General features: G+C 43.2%; 1 protein-coding gene across 2 annotated transcripts in view; it reads right to left on the bottom strand.

Annotated features, from left to right (window-relative positions):
* Window positions 1-3,170: 3,170 nt before the first annotated feature.
* OSCP1 (organic solute carrier partner 1) overlaps window positions 3,171-21,695 on the bottom strand; it is a 36,816-nt gene continuing 18,291 nt past the window's right edge. For both annotated transcript variants that reach the window (XM_069756879.1, XM_069756880.1), the window contains 3 exons: window positions 14,188-14,327; window positions 13,086-13,149; window positions 3,171-5,310 (listed from right to left, as the gene is read on the bottom strand). In XM_069756879.1, coding sequence (XP_069612980.1) covers window positions 5,194-5,310; window positions 13,086-13,149; window positions 14,188-14,327 — 321 coding nt within the window. In that variant the 3' untranslated portion in view covers window positions 3,171-5,193. The remainder of the gene's footprint in view (window positions 5,311-13,085; window positions 13,150-14,187; window positions 14,328-21,695) is intronic.

The following is a 21,695-nucleotide window of genomic DNA, read 5'->3' as shown; positions in this document are numbered from 1 at the left end:
TAGAACGTCAGTTTCTCTCTGCAGCTGCTGCTCCATAAGGCAGCCTAACAGGATTTGAACACTACCTGCCAATTACCACCCTGTGTGCAGGTAAATGGCATTTCCCAACCAGACCACTTCCCTTTGGTAATGTCGTATATATATATATATATATATATATATATATATATATATATATATATATATATCTATCTATATCTACTATATAATTGTCTAAGGGTCACTTCCGTCTTTCTGTCCTTCTGTCTGTCACGGATATTCATTGGTCGTGGCCTCTGTCTGTCATGGAATCCAAGTCGCTGATTGGTCTCGCCAGCTACCTGTCATGGCTGCTGCGACCAATCAGCGACAGCCACAGTCCGATTAGTCCCTCCCTACTCCCCTGTAGTCGGCGCCCGCTCCATACTCCCGGCAATCACCGCTCACACAGGGTTAGTGCCAGCGGTAACGGACCCGCGTTATGCCGCGGGTAACTCACTCCGTTACCGCCGCTATTAACCCTGTGTGACCAAGTTTTTACTATTGATGCTGCCTATTCAGCGTCAATAGTAAAAACATCTAATGTTAAAAATAATAAAACAAAACAAATCATTATATACTCACCTTTCGCGAGGCTCCGGTGACCTCCGGCAGGTCCGGTGCAAAGAATGGTATGGGAGAAGGACCTGTCATGACGTCACGGTCATGTGACCGCGACGTCATCACAGGCCCTGCATGCCTGCGCGAGAAGGACCTGCCATGACGTCACGGTCATGTGACTGAACTACAAGGGACCCTCGGAAGGTGAGTATATTTTTTAACCTGTGACATACGTGGCTGGGCAATATACTACGTAGCTGGGCAATATACTACGTGACTGGCCAATATACTATGTGGCTAGGCAATATACTACGTGGCTCTGTGCTGTATACTACATCGCTGTGCAATATACTACGTGGCTCTGTGCTGTATACTATGTAACTGGGCAATATACTAAGTCGCTGGGCAATATACTACGTCGCTGGGCAATATACTACGTCACTGGGCAATATACTACATGGCTGGGCAATATACTACATGGCTGGGCAATATACTACGTGGCTGGGCAATATACTACGTGGCTGGGCAATATACTACGTGGCTGGGCAATATACTACGTGGCTAGGCAATATACTACGTGGCTGGGCAATATACTACGTGGCTGGGCAATATACTACGTGTCTGTGCTGTATACCAGATGTGTCAAACTGCATTACTCGAGGGCCGCAAACAGGTCATGTTTTCAGGATTTCCTTAGCATTGCACAAGGTGCTGTAATCATTATGTGTGTAGGTGATTAAATTATCACCTGTGCAGTACAAGGAAATCCTGAAAATATGACCTGTTTGCGGCCCTTGAGGAATGCAGTTTGACACCTCTGCTGTATACTACGTGGCTCTATGCAATATACTACGTGGACATGCATATTATAGAATACCCGATGCATTAGAATCGGGCCACCATCTAGTATATATATATATATATATATATATATTGTGCAGAACAAGAAATAAATTCTTAGTTCCCTATTTTATTATTTTCCTGTACAGGTTAATATGTGGTGCGAGACTTGTAGAACCAGGACTAAGGTTTAGTCTTAACATGGCAGATGTTTTCTATGTAAGGGTATGTGCACACGTTGCAGATTTGGCTGCGGATCTGTAGCAGTGTTCCATCAGGTTTACAGTACTATGTAAACCTATGGAAGTCCAAATCCGCTGTGCACATGGTGCGGAAAATACCGCGCGGAAACGCTGCGTTGTATTTTCCGCAGCATGTCAACTCTTTGTGCGGATTCCGCAGTGGTTTAAACCTGTTCCTCAATAGGAATCTGCAGGTGTTAAAACGCAGGTGAATTCCGCACAAAAACCGCAGGAAATCCGCAGGTAAATAGCAGTGCATACCTGTCTAAAAAGATAACACAATGCACAGATGTAAAGGGGCATTTACACTGCAAGACCCGAAGTCACATGGCCGGAAGGTAACAGGAAGATGTAATGATACCTCTCGTTTCTCCCCTTTTCCTCATAGTTTGTAACTTGCGAGCAGGGCCCTCATTCCTCCTGGTATCTGTTTTGAACTGTGATTTCTGTTATGCTGTAATGTCTATTGTCTGTACAAGTCCCCTCTATAATTTGTAAAGCGCTGCGGAATGTTGGCATTTTATAAATAAAATTATTATTATTATTATTAGGAAACTAATGCCCTCTAGTGGTGAACATGAAGGAGAAACAAGTTGACCTTTTTTTTTCAAGCAATTAAAAATGTCCACAAGAATCAACCATTGCAATTATCAATTACACGGTAACCTCGTGAAGCTTAACGCGAACTTGTCACGTCCAGAAACGCTTTTTACCTGCCGTTGTAAAGGGATTCTGCAACTTCAAACCGTTTTAAAAATATTTGGCTGCTTTATGGGAAACACCGCCCTGATGACTGGAAGTGAGCAGTTACAGGGAAGATATAATTTCATTTTCTCCCTGTTGCCGCTGCTCTGGCTACTGGGTTTATATGCTATTTACCTGCAAATTTCCCATATAGCTGCAGGTAAATTGCATTTCTGGACGAGACAGGTTCCCTTCAATTAACACATCCTTAAAACAAGCAAATGGGAAACCTAAAAGGTACATGCCACGTTTCACTTCCTTCACCAGTGTAATATTAGCAGAGTTCTTTGGAGATTTGCATCTTCAACCAAAAATAATCATTTGAGCTTTCTCACCAAAGTAAGTGAATGCCTTTCATCAGAATCACATAGTTTAATGCATGAAAAGCAAGTTGATGATTTGGGTCTCAAAAGTCGGACCCCTACAGCTCGTAATGTTGTGGCCCATCCCACCTGATAAGCTATGACATTATTAGACCGGAATACCTCTGAGGTATTACTACTAATAGCATAAATCTCCCTGAAGGCCACAATACAGCAATGGGAGTCCCAGAAGTTGCTTCCTGGGGTTGTTTGTGTAAAGGTAGCCGTCAATGTCTAACCTCACATTTTTCCATTATATATGTAGGAGAAAGCTGTAACGATTAATTACAGAAGGATGATGGAAGACAGTCACACACTGAGAACACCATACCATTACATACATCTCTTCTGTAAAACACCGTGCTCCCTCAAGGTAGAATATTCAGAGACTACCACTGAAACGAGCATTCCACATGGATTTTAATATTTTTTAAAACCCATACAGTGTATTTTAAGGAAGAAACCATTTGGGTATTTATTGTGTATCAATTCAGTAAAACATCAAATTCATGTACAGTATTTTCATATATTCCCAATTTCTTCAGTCTATCCTAGTTTATCTGGACAACACTGTTTGAAGATATCCCACTTTTTTATTCTATCAACCCTTTAAAACACATACATACCAATGACGTAAATGAGGGTCTGGGACCATCACAAAGTTCCTTGAAGATGACCTTTCATTGGAGTTTTCAATTTAAAAACTGAGTACCTCCTCGAATTGGTGCTGTACCACTGATTCTGGAACAGTTTTGTATTCTTTTCTGTGCCTCTTCTTTCCAAAGTTATGCCCCATGGAAGTAAAGAGCCCCCAATATGCACATTTTCTTTTTAACTAACTGGGCATATATACCTCTGAATTTCTCTGTGGGCGTTTGCTTTTTTTCTCCCCTCTATGACCCTGGCCAATTAAAAGACGTCTACATCACACATGGCCATGCAATATAGGGGAAAAAGCAATCACCCACAGAAAAGGTGACAATTGCAGCCGGGATCAACGTTTTCACCAGATTTGTTTCACATGACCACTCAGATCTTCACAGCTCCCACATCCCTTCCTGCTATTGGAACACAGACGAGCCATGACGTGGCCATGTTTTCACTGGCTAGTGTCATAGAGGATATAAAGCAAACGTGGACAAAAGATCTGTGGTATATGCCCAAAAGGTTGAAGGGAAAGTTTTCATATTTTGGAGCTCTTATTACTGGGGGAAGCATAATTTTGGAACAGAGAGGCACAAAATAAAAATAAAGAAAAACTGTTCCATAATCAGTGGAGCAGCACCAATTGGGGAAGGTAACCTATTTATATTAAAAAAAAATCCAGTGAAATGTCATCTTTGTGATGGTCCTCTTTCAGTAACCAGATACCGGCTATTGTGATCATCCTCTGATTTTGGATTCCCATTGCTCACAATAAACTTGATTAAACACTATTGCGCCATATCTGATATACAGAAAACAGATCGTCTAGTCTCCCATACATATACAGTATTTAGATTATTATTTATTCATCTATGCCATAAAACATTCAGTGACAGGCTGCCATCAGACTATGTACAGGAATATCGAGTATTTATCAGCAAATTCCAGCAGTCTCACTTTCTACAGCTCCTTAAAAGGTCCAACCCCCTCACTGGGACTTATGACGGTAATAGCCAGGGGGTTCCCATAATCCGTTACCCCCCAATTAGCTAGTGCAGGGAGCAGTCTTTTCACAGACCTCCAAAATGACTGCAAGGAACGCTAGGGTATGCTTCCCTTTTTCCTTAACCCTTCACTAAGTGCTACCCAATGGTTTCAACAGCTGATCAGTGGGAAGGAGAAGCAAGAACAACCCTCGTGATCAGCCAGACACACGAGAGGCCTGCTTAATGAACAGCCATGTTCCAAAGAACATTGAAGGTCAAAACTGGATGAAAGCTACTTCTATAAATTCCTTAACAGTAGACCGAAAGAAATATCGAGATCATAGTGTTACTTTTCTTTGGATGAAAACTCCTCCCGGCTTTTGTAGTCTGAACAGCACGCATACAACAAATATCACTCCACATTATAGGCTTTAACCTCCTTATTCCTATTTTACTGAAAACCAGTAACATTACAAAATCATAAAGAAAATCCAGGATAAAGCATGGAGGGCACAGTCTGGCATGTTTGCAGGTTCCAAGATTTCTTCCTTGGAAATATTGAACATATTACACATATGACTAACCTAAAAGGAATCAATTTCATCCTCACTATACATAGGACTCAAGAAGATGTAAAGACATCTGTACAGATCTCGCAAGAAAGGACACGCATCCTGCATCTAGACAGACTATATTTCAGATCTGGGCTATAAGTGTCCAAGCTGCTCGCCGGGTTCAGCACAAGTTCCACGTGGCAGTCGGTACGAGCAGGCACCATCTCAGCCCCAGACATCGTCACAGCCCATCCATTAGCGCCAGGAGATCCTCCCCTTTGCTAGTACTCTGCACATGGGTCTCTTCTGACTGAAACTCGCCCATTATTCGAGAAAGTTCCTTATTTCTATCCTGGTCCTAAAAAATAGATCAGAAATCAAAAAGAAAACTTTTTAGTTTATCACTGCAGTTGTTCAGTAGCTACATCAATCACCGTCCGAAAACCAGAATGCAACTTTTACCTACATACAACAGAATTTATGCATGAATTGGCAATTTTCAAATTTTGAATGATTATCCCTTTAATCCAGATCATCATACCTCAGCAAACCATTAATAAATAACATTTCCCACATGCCTGCTTTACATCAGCACCATTTGTAAAATATTATTTTATTTTGTTAGCATTTTAGAAGGTTTAAAAATGTAGCAGCAATTTTTATTTTTTTTCCAGGAAATTTACAAAATTTATATTTCTGAGGGACATATCCAGGTTTGAAGTGACTTTGCTGGTCCTATATATTGGGAAACCTCCAAAACTGGTACCATTTTTAAAACATCTCCGGACATACTGAAAACTGCAGTCAGGTAGATTATTAACCCTTCACGTGCTGTTCAGGAATAAATGCAAAGTGACATGACAGAAATGAAAAACTGTATTTTTACCATCTAAATGTTGCTGACTTCTGAACAGGCAGCCGTAGCCGCCCGACTTTGAGGCCGCTATTTGGTCATGAATTGCCATGGCAAACATCAGGACCACACAATCATGATCTCAGGGTGCGGACGGGGATAAAGAAGAAGCCCCCGCACTCTATTAACCATTTATATGATGTAGTCACTAGTGAAAGCAGCATCTAAGGGGTTAAACAGATATGGACGGTGCCAACGCTGATCGTGGCTGATGCAGCAAGTTGTCAGCTATAGTGGACAGCCGACAGCTGCTGGATTGTCACCTGTATGGGGAGGCTAGTCTCTTATATCTCAGGTCAGTAAAAAGACATATTGGCGGTCATTAAGGGGTTAAACAGTAATAAACTACACATAATTAAATCGTTAGACCTGATCAGATTGGTGTACTTACTTTGAAACTCAAATCTCCACTCATCACGCCTCAATGACAGCTCATCAGTGCCCCTCCAAACTCCTAAATTCCACATTGCTCACTACAAGCTGCAGTTGTCATTCAGGCTGGATGGGAAGAGACTGAATACACTTGGACTCATGAACTTTCTCACGGTTTAGCTGGGCTTTTGTATTTTAATATCAGGATTATGGAGCCATTTGTACACAGAGTTTTATAGCAAGTTCACCAAACTCATCAAGTTCTTGAAATAAAATTCATAATTTATGCCAAGATCAGTTTTAAAAATATCCAAAAATGTTGCAGTTTTCACACTCACTGCTAAACTTTATAATCAACTGACATTTCCTGTTCTGTAGAGATCACACTCAGCATTTCTCTCACGGTCATCCCAGACAGCATTAACACCTCTACAGCCATGGCCAAAAGTGTTTCACCCTTGAAATTGATCCAAAAATGAAGTATTTATCCCAGACAAATAATTGCAATTACACATGTTTTGATATACACATTTACGAGGGGCGATCCAAAAGTAATGATAATCGGTTATTTCTATTACACACAGAAATTAAAATAAAATGTTTTCTTCTCTCTTAGGTACCCACTAGTCCAGGAAAAAAAAATCACTTAAATAGACCACGATTCCCGGGAGCTACATTCATTTGAATATGAACTGCCGAGGAGTGAACATCAAAATGGAAAAAAACGAGCTCAGAGCTGTCATCAAATACCTCTGCTTGAAAAAAAATGACTACCAAAGACATACACAGCGACTTGGTGGAAACATTGGGGGACTCTTCTCCTCCATATTTCAACAGTTGCATGCTGGGCCAAGGAATTTAAGCTGGGAAGAACATAGACGGAAGATGAACATCGTCAAGGACGCCCATCCACGTCCCTCAATGAAGAAAACGTGAAAAAAGTTGAAGAAGTTGTATTGGCAGATCGAAGAGTGACTATCAGGCATGTAGCTGAGGTCACAGGGATCTCATATGGCAGTATTCAAAGAATCCTTGCAAAAGAATTGCATATGAGAAAGGTCTCCGCGCGTTGGGTGCCAAAAATGTTAACCGACGAACAAAAGAAGAAACGAGTTGACATTTCAATAGCAAATCTCAAAAAGTTCCAAGCAGACAAGGAAAATTTTTTGTCACGTTTTTTGACCATGGACGAGACCTGGATCCACCACTTTGATCCCGAAACTAAACAACAATCGATGACATGGAAACGAGCCGACGCCGAAGAAATTCAAAGTGTCAAGCTCAGCAGGGAAGGTTATGGCGTCCGTTTTTTGGGATGCTGAAGGAATTATTATGGTGGACTACTTGGAGAAGGGAGCCACTATTACGGGCTCCTACTACGCAGAACAAATAAGAAGATTGCGGGAGGCTATCAAGGAGAAAAGGCGCGGCAAACTGCGGGCTGGAGTGTTGTTTCACCAAGATAACGCGCCGGTTCACAAAGCTGCTGTTGCCATGGCTACCATTCAAGAAGCGGGCTTTGAACTGGTGGAACACCCCCCCCCTATTCACCAGATCTAGCCCCCAGTGACTTCTTTCTCTTTCCTCGGCTCAAGGAACACCTCCGGGGCAAGAAATTTGACGACAATAGTGACGTGATAACCGCTGTTGGGGATTTTTTTGAGGGTCAAGATCAAGAATTTTTTTTCGAAGGGAATTCTAAGTTTAGAAAAGAGATGGACTAAATGTATAGACTTGTTAGGAGACTATGTAGAAAAATAAATTTATTTTTTGACTATATTCATTGTATTTAGTATTGATTATCATTACTTTTGGATCGCCCCTCGTATTTGTGCACTGGGACAATACAAAAAACAGAAAAAAAGCAAGTTGAACATAATTTCACACAAAACCCCCAAAATGGGCAGGACACATATGGTGGCACCCTTAATTTAATATTTGGTTGCACACCCTTTGGAATAAATAACTGCAATCAATCGCTTCCTATAACCATCAACAAGCTTCTTACACCTCTCAACTGAATTTTGGATCATTCTTCTTTTGCAAATTGCTCCACGTCTCTCATATTTGAAGGATGAATTCTACCAACAGCAATTTTAAGATCTCTCCACAGGTGTTCAATGGGATTTACAGGTCCTTCTCAAAAAATTAGCATATAGTGTTAAATTTCATTATTTACCATAATGTAATGATTACAATTAAACTTTCATATATTATAGATTCATTATCCACCAACTGAAATTTGTCACGTCTTTTATTGTTTTAATACTGATGATTTTGGCATACAACTCCTGATAACCCAAAAAACCTGTCTCAATAAATTAGCATATCAAGAAAAGGTTCTCTAAACGACCTATTACCCTAATCTTCTGAATCAACTAATTAACTCTAAACACATGCAAAAGATACCTGAGGCTTTTATAAACTCCCTGCCTGGTTCATTACTCAAAACCCCCATCATGGGTAAGACTAGCGACCTGACAGATGTCAAGAAGGCCATCATTGACACCCTCAAGCAAGAGGGTAAGACCCAGAAAGAAATTTCTCAACAAATAGGCTGTTCCCAGAGTGCTGTATCAAGGCACCTCAATGGTAAGTCTGTTGGAAGGAAACAATGTGGCAGAAAACGCTGTACAACGAGAAGAGGAGACCGGACCCTGAGGAAGATTGTGGAGAAGGACCGATTCCAGACCTTGGGGAACCTGAGGAAGCAGTGGACTGAGTCTGGTGTGGAAACATCCAGAGCCACCGTGCACAGGCGTGTGCAGGAAATGGGCTACAGGTGCCGAAATGGGCTACAGAGAAGCAGCACTGGACTGTTGCTAAGTGGTCCCAAGTACTTTTTTCTGATGAAAGCAAATTTTGCATGTCATTCGGAAATCAAGGTGCCAGAGTCTGGAGGATGACTGGGGAGAAGGAAATGCCAAAATGCCTGAAGTCCAGTGTCAAGTACCCACAGTCAGTGATGGTGTGGGGTGCCATGTCAGCTGCTGGTGTTGGTCCACTGTGTTTCATCAAGGGCAGGGTCAATGCAGCTAGCTATCAGGAGATTTTGGAGCACTTCATGCTTCCATCGGCTGAAATGCTTTATGGAGATGAAGATTTCATTTTTCAGCACGACCTGGCACCTGCTCACAGTGCCAAAACCACTGGTAAATGGTTTACTGACCATGGTATTACTGTGCTCAATTGGCCTGCCAACTCTCCTGACCTGAACCCCATAGAGAATCTGTGGGATATTGTGAAGAGAAAGTTGAGAGACGCAAGACCCAACACTCTGGATGAGCTTAAGGCCGCTATTGAAGCATCCTGGGCCTCCATAACATCTCAGCAGTGTCACAGGCTGATTGCCTCCATGCCACGCCGCATTGAAGCAGTCATTTCTGCCAAAGGATTCCCGACCAAGTATTGAGTGCATAACTGAACATTATTATTTGTTGTTTTTTTTGTTTGTTATTAAAAAACACTTTTATTTGATTGGATGGGTGAAATATGCTAATTTATTGAGACAGGTTTTTTGGGTTATCAGGAGTTGTATGCCAAAATCATCAGTATTAAAACAATAAAAGACGTGACAAATTTCAGTTGGTGGATAATGAATCTATAATATATGAAAGTTTAATTGTAATCATTACATTATGGTAAATAATGAAATTTAACACTATATGCTAATTTTTTGAGAAGGACCTGTATATCTGGACTCATTGCTGGCCACTCCAGAACTCTCCAACGCTTTGTTTCCATCAATTTCTGGGTGTTTCTTGAAGTATGTTTGGGGCCATTATCCTGCTGGAAGACTCATGACCTAGCTTTCTGACACTGGGCACTACATTATGACCCAAAATCCCTTGGTAATCTTCAGATTGCATGATGATTTGCACACAGTCAAGGCATCCAGTGCAAGAGCAAAGCATCTTTCAACCCCCATATTTGACTGTCGGTACTGTGTTCTTTTCTTTGTAGGCCTCATTCCATTTTCGGTAGAATGATGTGCTTTACCAAAAAGCTCTATCTTGGTCTCATCTGTCTACAAGATGCTTTCCCCAGAAGTATTTTGGCTTACTCACGTGAATTTTGACAAACTGCACTCCAGCTTTTTATGTCTTTGTTTCAACAGTGGGGTCCTCCTTGGTCTCCTGCCATAGCGTTTCATTTTATTCAGATGTTGATGGATAGTTTGCGCTAAAACTGATGCACTCTGAGCCTGCAGGACAGCTTGAATTTCTTTGGAACTTGATTGGGGCTGCTTATCAACCATCCGGACTATCCTGCGTTGCAACCTTTCATCAATTTTTCTCTACTGTCCACATCCAGGGAGATTAGCTACAGTGCCATGGGTTGTAAACGTCTTGATTATGTTGCACACAGTGAACAAAGCAACATCAAGATATCCAGAGATGGACTTGCATTCTTGAGGTTGTTGCTATTCAACAATTTTGGTTCTCCAATCCTCAGACAGTTTTCTTCTCCTCTGTGTTTTTCATGCAGAGACATTGCAGAGATTGAGTCAACTTCTCCCCTTTTATCTGGTTTCAGGTGTGATTTTCATAGTATTTATTATTATGGTGCTTTACATGTGAAAAGGGGTAAACATAATAAAAAACAAGTACAATGAACATGAACATTAAAAGTCACCGACTGGTACAGGAGGAGAAAGGACCCTGTCCGTGAGGGCTCACAGTCTACGAGGATTGGGTGAGGATACAGTAGATGATGGGAGAGCTGGTTGTGCAGTGGTTTAGTGAAGTAAGGGTTACTGCAGGTTGTAGGCTTGTCGGAAGAGGTGGGTCTTCAGGTTCCTTTTGAAGGTTTCCACGGTAGGCAAGAGTCTTATATTTTGGGGTAGAGAGTTCCAGAGTTGGGGGGATGCGCGGCAGAAAGCTTGTATGCAATTGAGGGAAGAGGAGTAGAGAAGGAGATCTTGTGAGGATCGGAGGTTGTGTGCAGGTAAGTATCGGGAGAGAGGTCACAGATGTATGGAGGACACAGGTTGAGGATGGCTTTGAATGCTATGGTTAGGCATTTGAACTGGAGTCTCTGGGCAATGGGAAGCCAGTGATGGGATTGACAGAGGGGAGAGGCCGGGGAATAGCGGGGGGACAGGTGGATTAGTCAGGCAGCAGAGTTTGAATAGATTGGAGGGATGCGAGATTGTTAAAAGGGAGAGCACAGAGCTGGAGGTTCCAGTAGTCAAGGAGGGAGATGATGAGGGGATGTACTAGTGTTTTTGCAGATTCTTGGTTAAGGAATGTACAATTGTGGGAAATATTTTTGAGTTGGAGTCGGCAGGAAGTGGAAAGGGCTTGGATATGGGGTTTGAAGGAGAGATCAGAGTCAAGGGTTACCCTAAGGCAGCGAGCTTGTGGGACTGGGGAGAGTGAGCAGCCATTGACTTTGATGGATAGGTCTGTTGGGGGGGGGTGAAGAAAAGGTAACAAGTTCTGTTTTATCCATGTTAAGTTTGAGAAATCGTGCACAGAAGAAGGATGAAATAGTCACTAGAGATGATGGGATTCTGGTTAATAAATAGGTAATATTGCCCACACCTGTTACTTGCCACAGGTGAGTTTGAACGAGCATCACATGTTTGAAACAAATTTGTTTAGCCACAATTTTGTAAAAGTGCCAACAATTTTGTCAGGCCAATTTTTGGGGTTGTGTGTGAAATGATGTCCAATAGCAAAATGTGTAATTGCAATAATTTTCTGAGAGAAATACTTCATCCCCAATCAATTTTAAAGGTGCCAACAATTTTGGCCATGAATGTATATACATAACATAGGATTCATCGTCACAAATAGGTGACGTACACAACCCTCCTTCCCCCTCACAATGACCTTGCAAAGGTCACATAGCATGCCTAAAAAAACATCTACAGCAGTCAATAAACATTTCTAGACAACTGTCTTCTAGGTCCATGTTACTGCAGCAAAGCATATAACTAAAAGCAGCTCAGGCATGATGGCTGCTCTATAGTCACATACATCAAATAGAATATATAAAAAAATCACAAGAAAATATAGAACGTACAAAGGAGTTAAAATAAAAGGAATATATATCAGTATCTGGTTGTACTGATTGAAAAATGCAAATGGCATATTCCCTTTAATAAGATGAGCTACTTGCTTAGCTGCATACTGTAGTGCAAGTCTGAGCTTGCCAAAGGCCTACATTTCTTCTTTGTCCCTCCACATTCTTCTATCACAGGGGGTGAAATGTCAATATCACCTTAGAGAAGCCACACAAGTGGTGACTGTCTGAGTGACCATCCCGTTCTGATCATTGCCTCCTGTAAACATTTCTGCTGATCAAAAGAAAAGTGGGCATTTCTGTTACCCCTTGTGGAAAGACGGAGGTGCTGCCGCCAGTAATAAAACAGTATTGGGCTGAATATTGTCCTGCTGATGATGGGAAGCTAACTAGCCCCATTTGCTACACTATGTGCTCCCTATAAGGAGACTATTGGGCCCCGGAGATGGGCCACCCAAGCACAGTTTATAGCCCTTTAACTCTGGTGGCCTTGCAGGTTTATATGGCTACACGATCAGTTCCGCTGAATTCCCACTGTATCGTTAGCACTGCACGCCATGTCCTTTCCCTGCTACCAACCTTCCTTTAGCGCTTTCCATATTCTCTGATTATTACATTGATGTCTATCAGATTTTCACTTTAAGGCCTTTCTGATATTTGAATGCCGCAATAATGAAAATATTGTCTGTAAATATTTGGATTTACAAAATGCGGCTTCTGTGGGCGATGCCGCTCGCTGTGTAGCAAAAAGCAGATGCCATCTGGGGAATACACCTGGTTCTTCGGAGTGCAGGATGGGAAATAAACACTTTACTTACTTCACTGGCTTGAATGTTGATAACTTTATAAGAAAGCTCTTCTGGCCTTGAAAGCGCCGCTTGTCTAAGGAAAAAAAACTGTATTATGTATTGGCAATGATACAGCCCAAGCATAACATTTCATAACTGTGTCCTAGCTTGGTGTGCTGATGTTCTATTCTTACAGGGAACCTGTCACCAAGCTTTTGCTATCCCATTTGAGACCAGCATGATATAGAGATAAAGACTCTGGATCCAGCGACGTGTCACTTACTGGGCAGCGGTTTTGATAAAATCCCTGTTTATCTGCTGCAGATGTAGCAGTCCTCTAATGCGGAGCTCTGTATAACCCCACCCACACCACTGATTGGCAGCTTTCTGGGTACACTGTGCATAGGCAGAAATCTACCAGTCAGTGGTGTGGGTGGGGTTATACAGCGCTCATGAATAGGACGGACTAAATGGGAACAGGATTACTAGACTTCTAATACTAATCTCCTGCCCTGTTCTCCCGATATCTTTACTTTTTTATTTTGTTTGGTGCTGGTTGTCAGTGGGGACCGGCCACCCCTGCTGTCCAGTAGCAGTGGCCAAACATGCGCAGTGCTTACAAGCTCTTTGGTGCTGAGCTCGTAAGCACTATTCTGAGGCTGGCCGAGATTGCTGGAGAACGCTTGTGATCCGGCCCAGCTTCTGGTGCTGCAAAACATCACATCAGAGCATGTGTACAGGTGAGATCAGCAGTTTGACAATGCTGCTGGCCTTAGATATCAATCAGGCATGTCCACACCTCAGTGATCAGGAAGTGGAAAGGCTGGGAAACAGTGTGCTCCTGAAGAATTAAACAACCCCTTTAACATACTGTCATGGGTTGAAAAGATTGTGTTGTATACAACGGTCTACTTAAAAAAATAAAAGCATGTATTGCTGTGCGGCTGCATGCTCCGCTCCGGAGTGCCGGCGCCAGAGGAGGGATTTCACCTGCGAGACTCGGCCGTATCTCGCATATGTGTGATCCCGGCCTTATATTGTATAATTCATGGCAATGGAGTACAAATATTGACTGCCACTTTCCCAACATTACTGCTGTACAATCAAGGAAAAGGTTGGCAATGCCACTTACTCTTCTTCCTCGTCATTCATGAATAGGTTAAGTCGAAAGCTGTGGTCCGAACCAGGGGGCTTCTTTAGCTCCAAACCACCTAGGAGCTGGGCAAGGAGATTGAGTTCTTCTTTAGCCAGAGGATTTGGTACTACATTCTCCTAATGGAGACCAAATTAAGATATTTACTTACAAGCAGAGATATAACATTGCTGTTTTTCGTAGCTTCTGAGATTATTTTGTTTTTCCTCTTATAAAGAGTAAAATGACTATTTAGTTTTGCATGATTTAGGGCAGGGGTGCACAACCTGCAGTCCGTGGTACCCTTCTTTGTGGCTCTTAACCATCTGCATAGTACAGTTGTGCTCCAAAGTTTACATACCCCGGCAGAATTTTTGCTTTCTTGGCCTTTTCTCAGAGAATATGAATGATAACACCAAAACTTTTTCCACTCACGGTTAGTGGTTGGGTGAAGCCATTTATTGTCAGACTACTGTGTTTTCTCTTTTTAAATCATAATGACAACCCAAAACATCCAAATGACCCTGATCAAAAGTTCACATACCCCATTCCTTAATACTCTGTATTGCCCCCTCTAACATCAATGACAGCTTGAAGTATTTTGTGGTAGTTGTGGATGAGGTTCTTTATTTTCTTACATGGTAAAGCTGCCCACTCTTCTTGGGAAAAAGCCTCCAGTTCCTGTAAGTTCCTGGGCTGTTTAGCATGAACAGCGCGTGCTTGAGATCTCCCCAGAGTGACTCAATGATATTGAGGTCAGGAGACTGAGATGGCCACTTCAGAACCTTCACTTTGTTCTGCTGTAGTCAGTGACAGGTCGACTTGGCCTTGTGTTTTGGATCGTTCTCATGTTAGAACATCCAAGTACATCCCATGTGCAGCTTCAGGGCTGATGAGTGCAAATTTCCAGTATTTGCTGATAACATGCTGCATTCATCTTTCCTTCAACTTTGACCAAGTTTCCTGTGCCTTTGTAGCTCACACATCCCCAAAACATCAGCGATCCACCTCCGTGCATTACAGTAGGAATGGTGTTCCTTTCATCATAGGCCTTGTTGACCTCTCTCCAAATGTGACATTTATGGTTGTGGACAAAAAGTTAAATTTTGGTCTCATCACTCCAAATTACCTTGTTTCAGAAGTTTTGAGGCTTGTCTCTGTGCTGTTTTGCATATTGTAGGTGAGATACTTTATAGCAATTTCTGCAGTAATGGCTTTCTTCTGGCGACTCGACCACGAAGCCCATTTTTCTTCAAGTGCCTCCTTATTGTGCATCTTGAAACAGCCACACCGCTAGTTTTCAGAAAGTCTTGTATTTCAGCTGATGTTATTTGTGGGTTTTCTTTGCATCCCGAACAATTTTCCTGGCATTTATGGATGACATTTTTGTTGGTCTACCTGACCGTGGTTTTGTTTTCACAGAGCCCCTGATTTTCCATTTGTTAATCACAGTTTGAACGCTGCTGACTGGCATTATCAATTTCTTGGATATTGGATTTTGTATTCCTTTCCTGTTTCATACAGTTCAACTACCTTTTCCCATAGATCCTTTGACAATTCTTTTGCTTTCCCCATGACTCACAATCCAGAAACATCAGTGGCTGGATGGAAAATGCAAGAGTCTGTCTGGATCCCAGAAACTCACTCAGCTTTTATGCACACACACTGATTACAAGCAAACCGGTCACAGGTGAGGATGTTACCTTTAGAAGCCATTCAAACCCATTTGTGTCAACTTCTGTGCATGTTATCAGGCCAAAATCATCAGGGTATGTGAACTTTTGTTCAGGGTCATTTGGATGCTTTGAGTTGTCATTATGATTGAAAAAGAAAAACCTCAGTAGTTTGACAATAAATGGCTTCACCCAACCACTAACCATGAGTGGAGAAAAAGTTTTGGTGTTATTCATATTCTCTAAAAAAAAAGGCCAAGAAAGCAAAAATTCTGCCGAGGTATGTAAACTTTTAAGTACAACTGTATCATGTATTGTATAAGGGACCAGCCAGACCGCACAATTAATTTGGTGTGAACATTTTACCTGTTCATGCAAAGGTGCTGGCTAAGTAAAGGAGTGAATCCATGCTGCCTTCCTCTCACCCCGACACACGTTTCTCCTTGCTTCTTCCCTTTTGCTTTGGTTTGAGGCACGTTTTCACAATGGTCATGTATGGTTTTAACATGTATTGTCAATAAAGTATTGGTTTTTATCAATAATGTTGTTTAAACACTCCATGATCCCTGTTGTGAATTCTGTTGTCGAGCTCCCTCCTGTGGTCGTGAATGGTACTTCGGCGAGTTCTGTCCATGGACTCCCTTTGGTGGCTGTGAGTGAAGCTGCTGCTTCTGAGGTTCCTTACACAGGTGACGTGGTTTATCCTTTGGTTGGCTGCTCTATTTAACACCACTCAGATCGTTACTCCATGCCAGCTGTCAATGTTCCTGCATTGGTTCAGTTCGCTCTTGGATCTTTCTGGTGACCTGTCTTCTCCAGCAGAAGCTAAGTTCCTGATAGTTATTATTTGTTCATTGTTTCCTTGTCCAGCTGGTTATCATGATTTTATCTTGCTAGCTGGAAGCTCTGGGATGCAGAGTGGCATCTCCGCACCGTTAGTCGGTGCGGAGGTCTTTTTGCACACTCTGCGTGATCTTTTGTAGTTTTTTGTGCTGACCGCAAAGATACCTTTCCTATCCTCTGTCTGTTTAGTAAGTCTGGCCTCCCTTTGCTGAAACCTGTTTCATTTCTGCGTTTGTGACTTTCATCTTTACTCACAGTCAATATATGTGGGGGGCTGCCTTTTCTTTTGGGGAATTTCTCTGAGGCAAGGTAGGCTTTATTTTCTATCTCTAGGGCTAGCTAGCTCTTAGGCTGTGAAGAGGCGTCTAGGGAGAGTCAGGAACGCTCCACGGCTATTTCTAGTTGTTGTGATAGGATTAGGGCCTGCGGTCAGCAGAGCTCCCACATTCCAGAGCTTGTCCTGTGTGAGTTTAACTATTAGGTCGTGCCGGGTGCTCCTAACCACCAGGTCATAACAGTACAGCTGGCCCAAAGTATTAATGCATCTCAATAGAGGGATAAGAGAAGTTCTGAGACCATTTTTTTTTTCTTTGCACTGTGTTTTGTCTTTCTTTTCCCCTAAACCTTTGGGTGGTTCAGGACACAGGTGTAGATATGGACATTCAAGGTCTGTCCTCTTGTGTGGATCATCTCACTGCAAGGGTACAAAACATTCAAGATTTTGTGGTTCAGAATCCTATGTTAGAGCCTAGAATTCCTATTCCTGATTTATTTTCTGGGGATAGATCTAAGTTTCTGAATTTCAAAAATAATTGTAAACTGTTTCTAGCTTTGAAACCCCGCTCCTCTGGTGACCCCGTTCAACAAGTAAAAATCATTATTTCTTTGTTGCGTGGTGACCCTCAAGACTGGGCATTTTCCCTTGCACCAGGAGATCCTGCATTGCGTGATGTTGATGCGTTTTTTCTGGCGCTTGGATTGCTTTATGATGAACCAAATTCAGTGGATCAGGCAGAGAAAATCTTGCTGGCTTTGTGTCAGGGTCAGGATGAAGCGGAGGTGTACTGTCAGAAGTTTAGAAAGTGGTCTGTGCTTACTCAGTGGAATGAGTGTGCCCTGGCGGTAATTTTCAGAAAGGGTCTTTCTGAAGCCCTTAAGGATGTCATGGTGGGATTTCCCACGCCTGCTGGTCTGAATGAGTCTATGTCCTTGGCCATTCAGATCGATCGGCGCTTGCGTGAGCGCAAAGCTGTGCACCATCTGGCGGTATTCTCTGAGCATAGGCCTGAGCCTATGCAGTGTGATAGGACTTTGACCAGAGCTGAACGGCAAGAACACAGACGTCGGAATGGGCTGTGTTTTTACTGTGGTGAATCCACTCATGCTATCTCCGATTGTCCTAAGCGCACTAAGCGGTTCGCTAGGTCTGCCACCATTGGTACGGTACAGTCTAAATTTCTTTTGTCTGTTACTCTGATTTGCTCTCTGTCGTCCTATTCTGTTATGGCATTTGTGGATTCAGGCGCTGCCCTGAATTTGATGGACTTGGAGTTTGCCAGGCGCTGTGGTTTTTTCTTGGAGCCCTTGCAGTATCCTATTCCATTGAGAGGAATTGATGCTACGCCTTTGGCCAAGAATAAGCCTCAGTACTGGACTCAATTGACCATGTGCATGGCTCCTGCACATCAGGAGGATATTCGCTTTTTGGTGTTGCATAATCTGCATGATGTGGTCGTTTTGGGGTTGCTATGGCTACAGGTCCATAATCCAGTGTTAGATTGGAAATCTATGTCTGTGTCCGGCTGGGGTTGTCAGGGGGTACATGGTGATGTTCCATTGTTGTCAATTTCGCCTTCCACTCCTTCTTAAGTCCCTGAGTTTTTATCAGATTACCGGGATGTATTTGAAGAGCCCAAATCTGGTGCCCTACCTCCTCATAGGGATTGCGATTTTGCTATTAATTTGATTCCTGGTAGTAAGTTTCCTAAGGGCCGTCTGTTTAATTTATCTGTGCCAGAGCACGCCGCTATGCGGAGTTATATAAAGGAATCCTTGGAGAAGGGTCATATTCGCCCGTCGTCGTCACCATTGGGAGCAGGGTTCTTTTTTGTGGCCAAGAAGGATGGCTCTTTGAGACCGTGTATTGATTACCGCCTTCTTAATAAGATCAGTCAAATTTCAGTATCCTTTGCCGCTGCTGTCTGATTTGTTTGCTCGGATTAAGAGGGCTAGTTGGTTCACCAAGATAGATCTTCGAGGGGCGTATAATCTTGTGCGAATTAAACAGGGCGATGAATGGAAAACAGCATTTAATACGCCCGAGGGCCATTTTGAGTACCTGGTTATGCCATTCGGGCTTTCTAATGCTCCATCTGTGTTTCAGTCCTTTATGCATGACATCTTTCAAGAGTACCTGGATAGATTCATGATTGTATATTTGGATGACATTTTGGTCTTTTCGGATGATTGGGAGTCTCATGTGAAGCAGGTCAGAATGGTGTTCCAGGTCCTTCGTGCGAATTCCTTGTTTGTGAAGGGGTCAAAGTATCTCTTTGGAGTTCAGAAGGTTTCATTTTTGGGTTTCATTTTTTCCCCTTCTACTATCGAGATGGACCCTGTTAAAGTTCAGGCCATTTATGATTGGACTCAGCCGACATCTGTGAAGAGCCTGCAGAAGTTCCTGGGCTTTGCTAATTTTTACCGTCGCTTCATCGCTAATTTTTCTAGTATTGCTAAACCGTTGACTGATTTGACCAAGAAAGGTGCTGATGTGGTCAATTGGTCCTCTGCGGCTGTAGAGGCTTTTCAGGAGTTGAAGCGTCGTTTTTCTTCTGCCCTTGTGCTGTGCCAGCCAGATGTTTCGCTCCCGTTTCAGGTCGAGGTTGATGCTTCTGAGATTGGAGCAGGGGCTGTTTTGTCGCAAAGAAGTTCTGATGGCTCGGTGATTAAACCATGTGCCTTCTTTTCTAGAAAATTCTCGCCTGCTGAGCGCAATTATGATGTTGGCAATCGAGAGTTGTTGGCCATGAAGTGGGCATTCGAGGAGTGGCGACATTGGCTTGAAGGAGCTAAACATCGCGTGGTGGTCTTGACGGATCACAAGAATTTGACTTATCTCGAGTCTGCCAAACGGTTGAATCCTAGACAGGCTCGATGGTCGCTCTTTTTCTCCCGTTTTGATTTTGTGGTTTCATACCTTCCGGGATCTAAGAATGTGAAGGCTGATGTCCTGTCAAGGAGTTTTGTGCCTGACTCTCCGGGTGTTCCGGAGCCGGCGGGTATTCTTAAAGAGGGGGTAATTTTGTCTGCCATCTCCCCTGATTTGCGGCGCATGCTGCAGAAGTTTCAGGCTGATAGACCTGACCGTTGTCCAGCGGAGAGACTGTCTGTCCCTGATAGATGGACTAGTAGAGCTATCTCTGAGGTTCATTGTTTGGTGTTGGCTGGTCATCCTGGAATCTTTGGTACCAGAGATTTGGTGGCTAGATCCTTTTGGTGGCCTTCTTTGTCACGGGATGTGCGTTCTTTTGTGCAGTCCTGTGGGACTTGTGCTCGGGCTAAGCCCTGCTGTTCTCGTGCCAGTGGGTTGCTTTTGCCCTTGCCGGTCCCGAAGAGGCCCTGGACGCATATTTCCATGGATTTTATTTCTGATCTCCCTGTTTCTCAAAGGATGTCGGTCATTTGGGTGGTTTGTGATCGCTTCTCTAAGATGGTCCATTTGGTACCCTTGTCTAAATTGCCTTCCTCCTCTGATTTGGTGCCATTGTTTTTCCAGCATGTGGTTCGTTTGCATGGCATTCCAGAGAACATCATCTCGGACAGAGGTTCCCAGTTTGTTTCGAGGTTTTGGCGGTCCTTTTGTGCTAAGATGGGCATTGATTTGTCTTTTTCTTCGGCTTTCCATCCTCAGACTAATGGCCAAACCGAACGAACTAATCAGACTTTGGAAACATATCTGAGATGCTTTGTTTCTGCTGATCAGGATGATTGGGTGTCCTTCTTGCCTTTGGCTAAGTTCGCCCTTAATAATCGGGCCAGCTCGGCTACTTTAGTTTCTCCTTTTTTCTGTAATTCTGGTTTCCATCCTCGTTTCTCTTCAGGGCAGGTTGAGCCTTCGGACTGTCCTGGTGTGGATACGGTGGTGGACAGGTTGCATTAGATTTGGACTCATGTGGTGGACAATTTGACATTGTCCCAGGAGAAGGCTCAACGTTTCGCTAACCGCCGGCGCTGTGTTGGTCCCCGACTTCGTGTTGGGGATTTGGTTTGGTTGTCATCTCGTCATGTTCCTATGAAGGTTTCCTCTCCTAAGTTTAAGCCTCGTTTCATTGGGCCATATAAGATTTCTGAAGTTCTTAATCCTGTGTCATTTCGTTTGGACCTTCCAGCTTCTTTTGCCATCCATAATGTGTTCCATAGGTCGTTGTTGCGGAGATACGTGGCGCCTATGGTTCCCTCCGTTGACCCTCCTGCCCCGGTGTTGGTCTAGGGAGAGTTGGAGTATGTGGTGGAGAAGATTTTGGATTCTCGCGTTTCGAGACGGAAACTCCAGTACCTGGTCAAGTGGAAGGGTTATGGTCAGGAAGATAATTCCTGGGTTTTTGCCTCTGATGTTCATGCTGCCAATCTAGTTCGTGCCTTTCATTTGGCTCATCCTGATCGGCCTGGGGGCTCTGGTGAGGGTTCGGTGACCCCTCCTCAAGGGGGGGGGTACTATTGTGAATTCTGTTGTTGAGCTCCCTCCTGTGGTCGTGAATGGTACTTCGGCGAGTTCTGTCCATGGACTCCCTTTGGTGGCTGTGAGTGAAGCTGCTGCTTCTGAGGTTCCTTACATAGGTGACGTGGTTTATCCTTTGGTTGGCTGCTCTATTTAACTCCACTCAGATCGTTACTCCATGCCAGCTGTCAATGTTCCTGCATTGGTTCAGTTTGCTCTTGGATCTTTCTGGTGACCTGTCTTCTCCAGCAGAAGCTAAGTTCCTGATAGTTATT

Source organism: Ranitomeya imitator, chromosome 3, assembly GCF_032444005.1.
Source record: "Ranitomeya imitator isolate aRanImi1 chromosome 3, aRanImi1.pri, whole genome shotgun sequence".
Classification (NCBI taxonomy): domain Eukaryota; kingdom Metazoa; phylum Chordata; class Amphibia; order Anura; family Dendrobatidae; genus Ranitomeya; species Ranitomeya imitator.
Note: the sequence above shows the minus strand (reverse complement) of the source record. Positions and strands in the feature narration are given on the sequence as shown.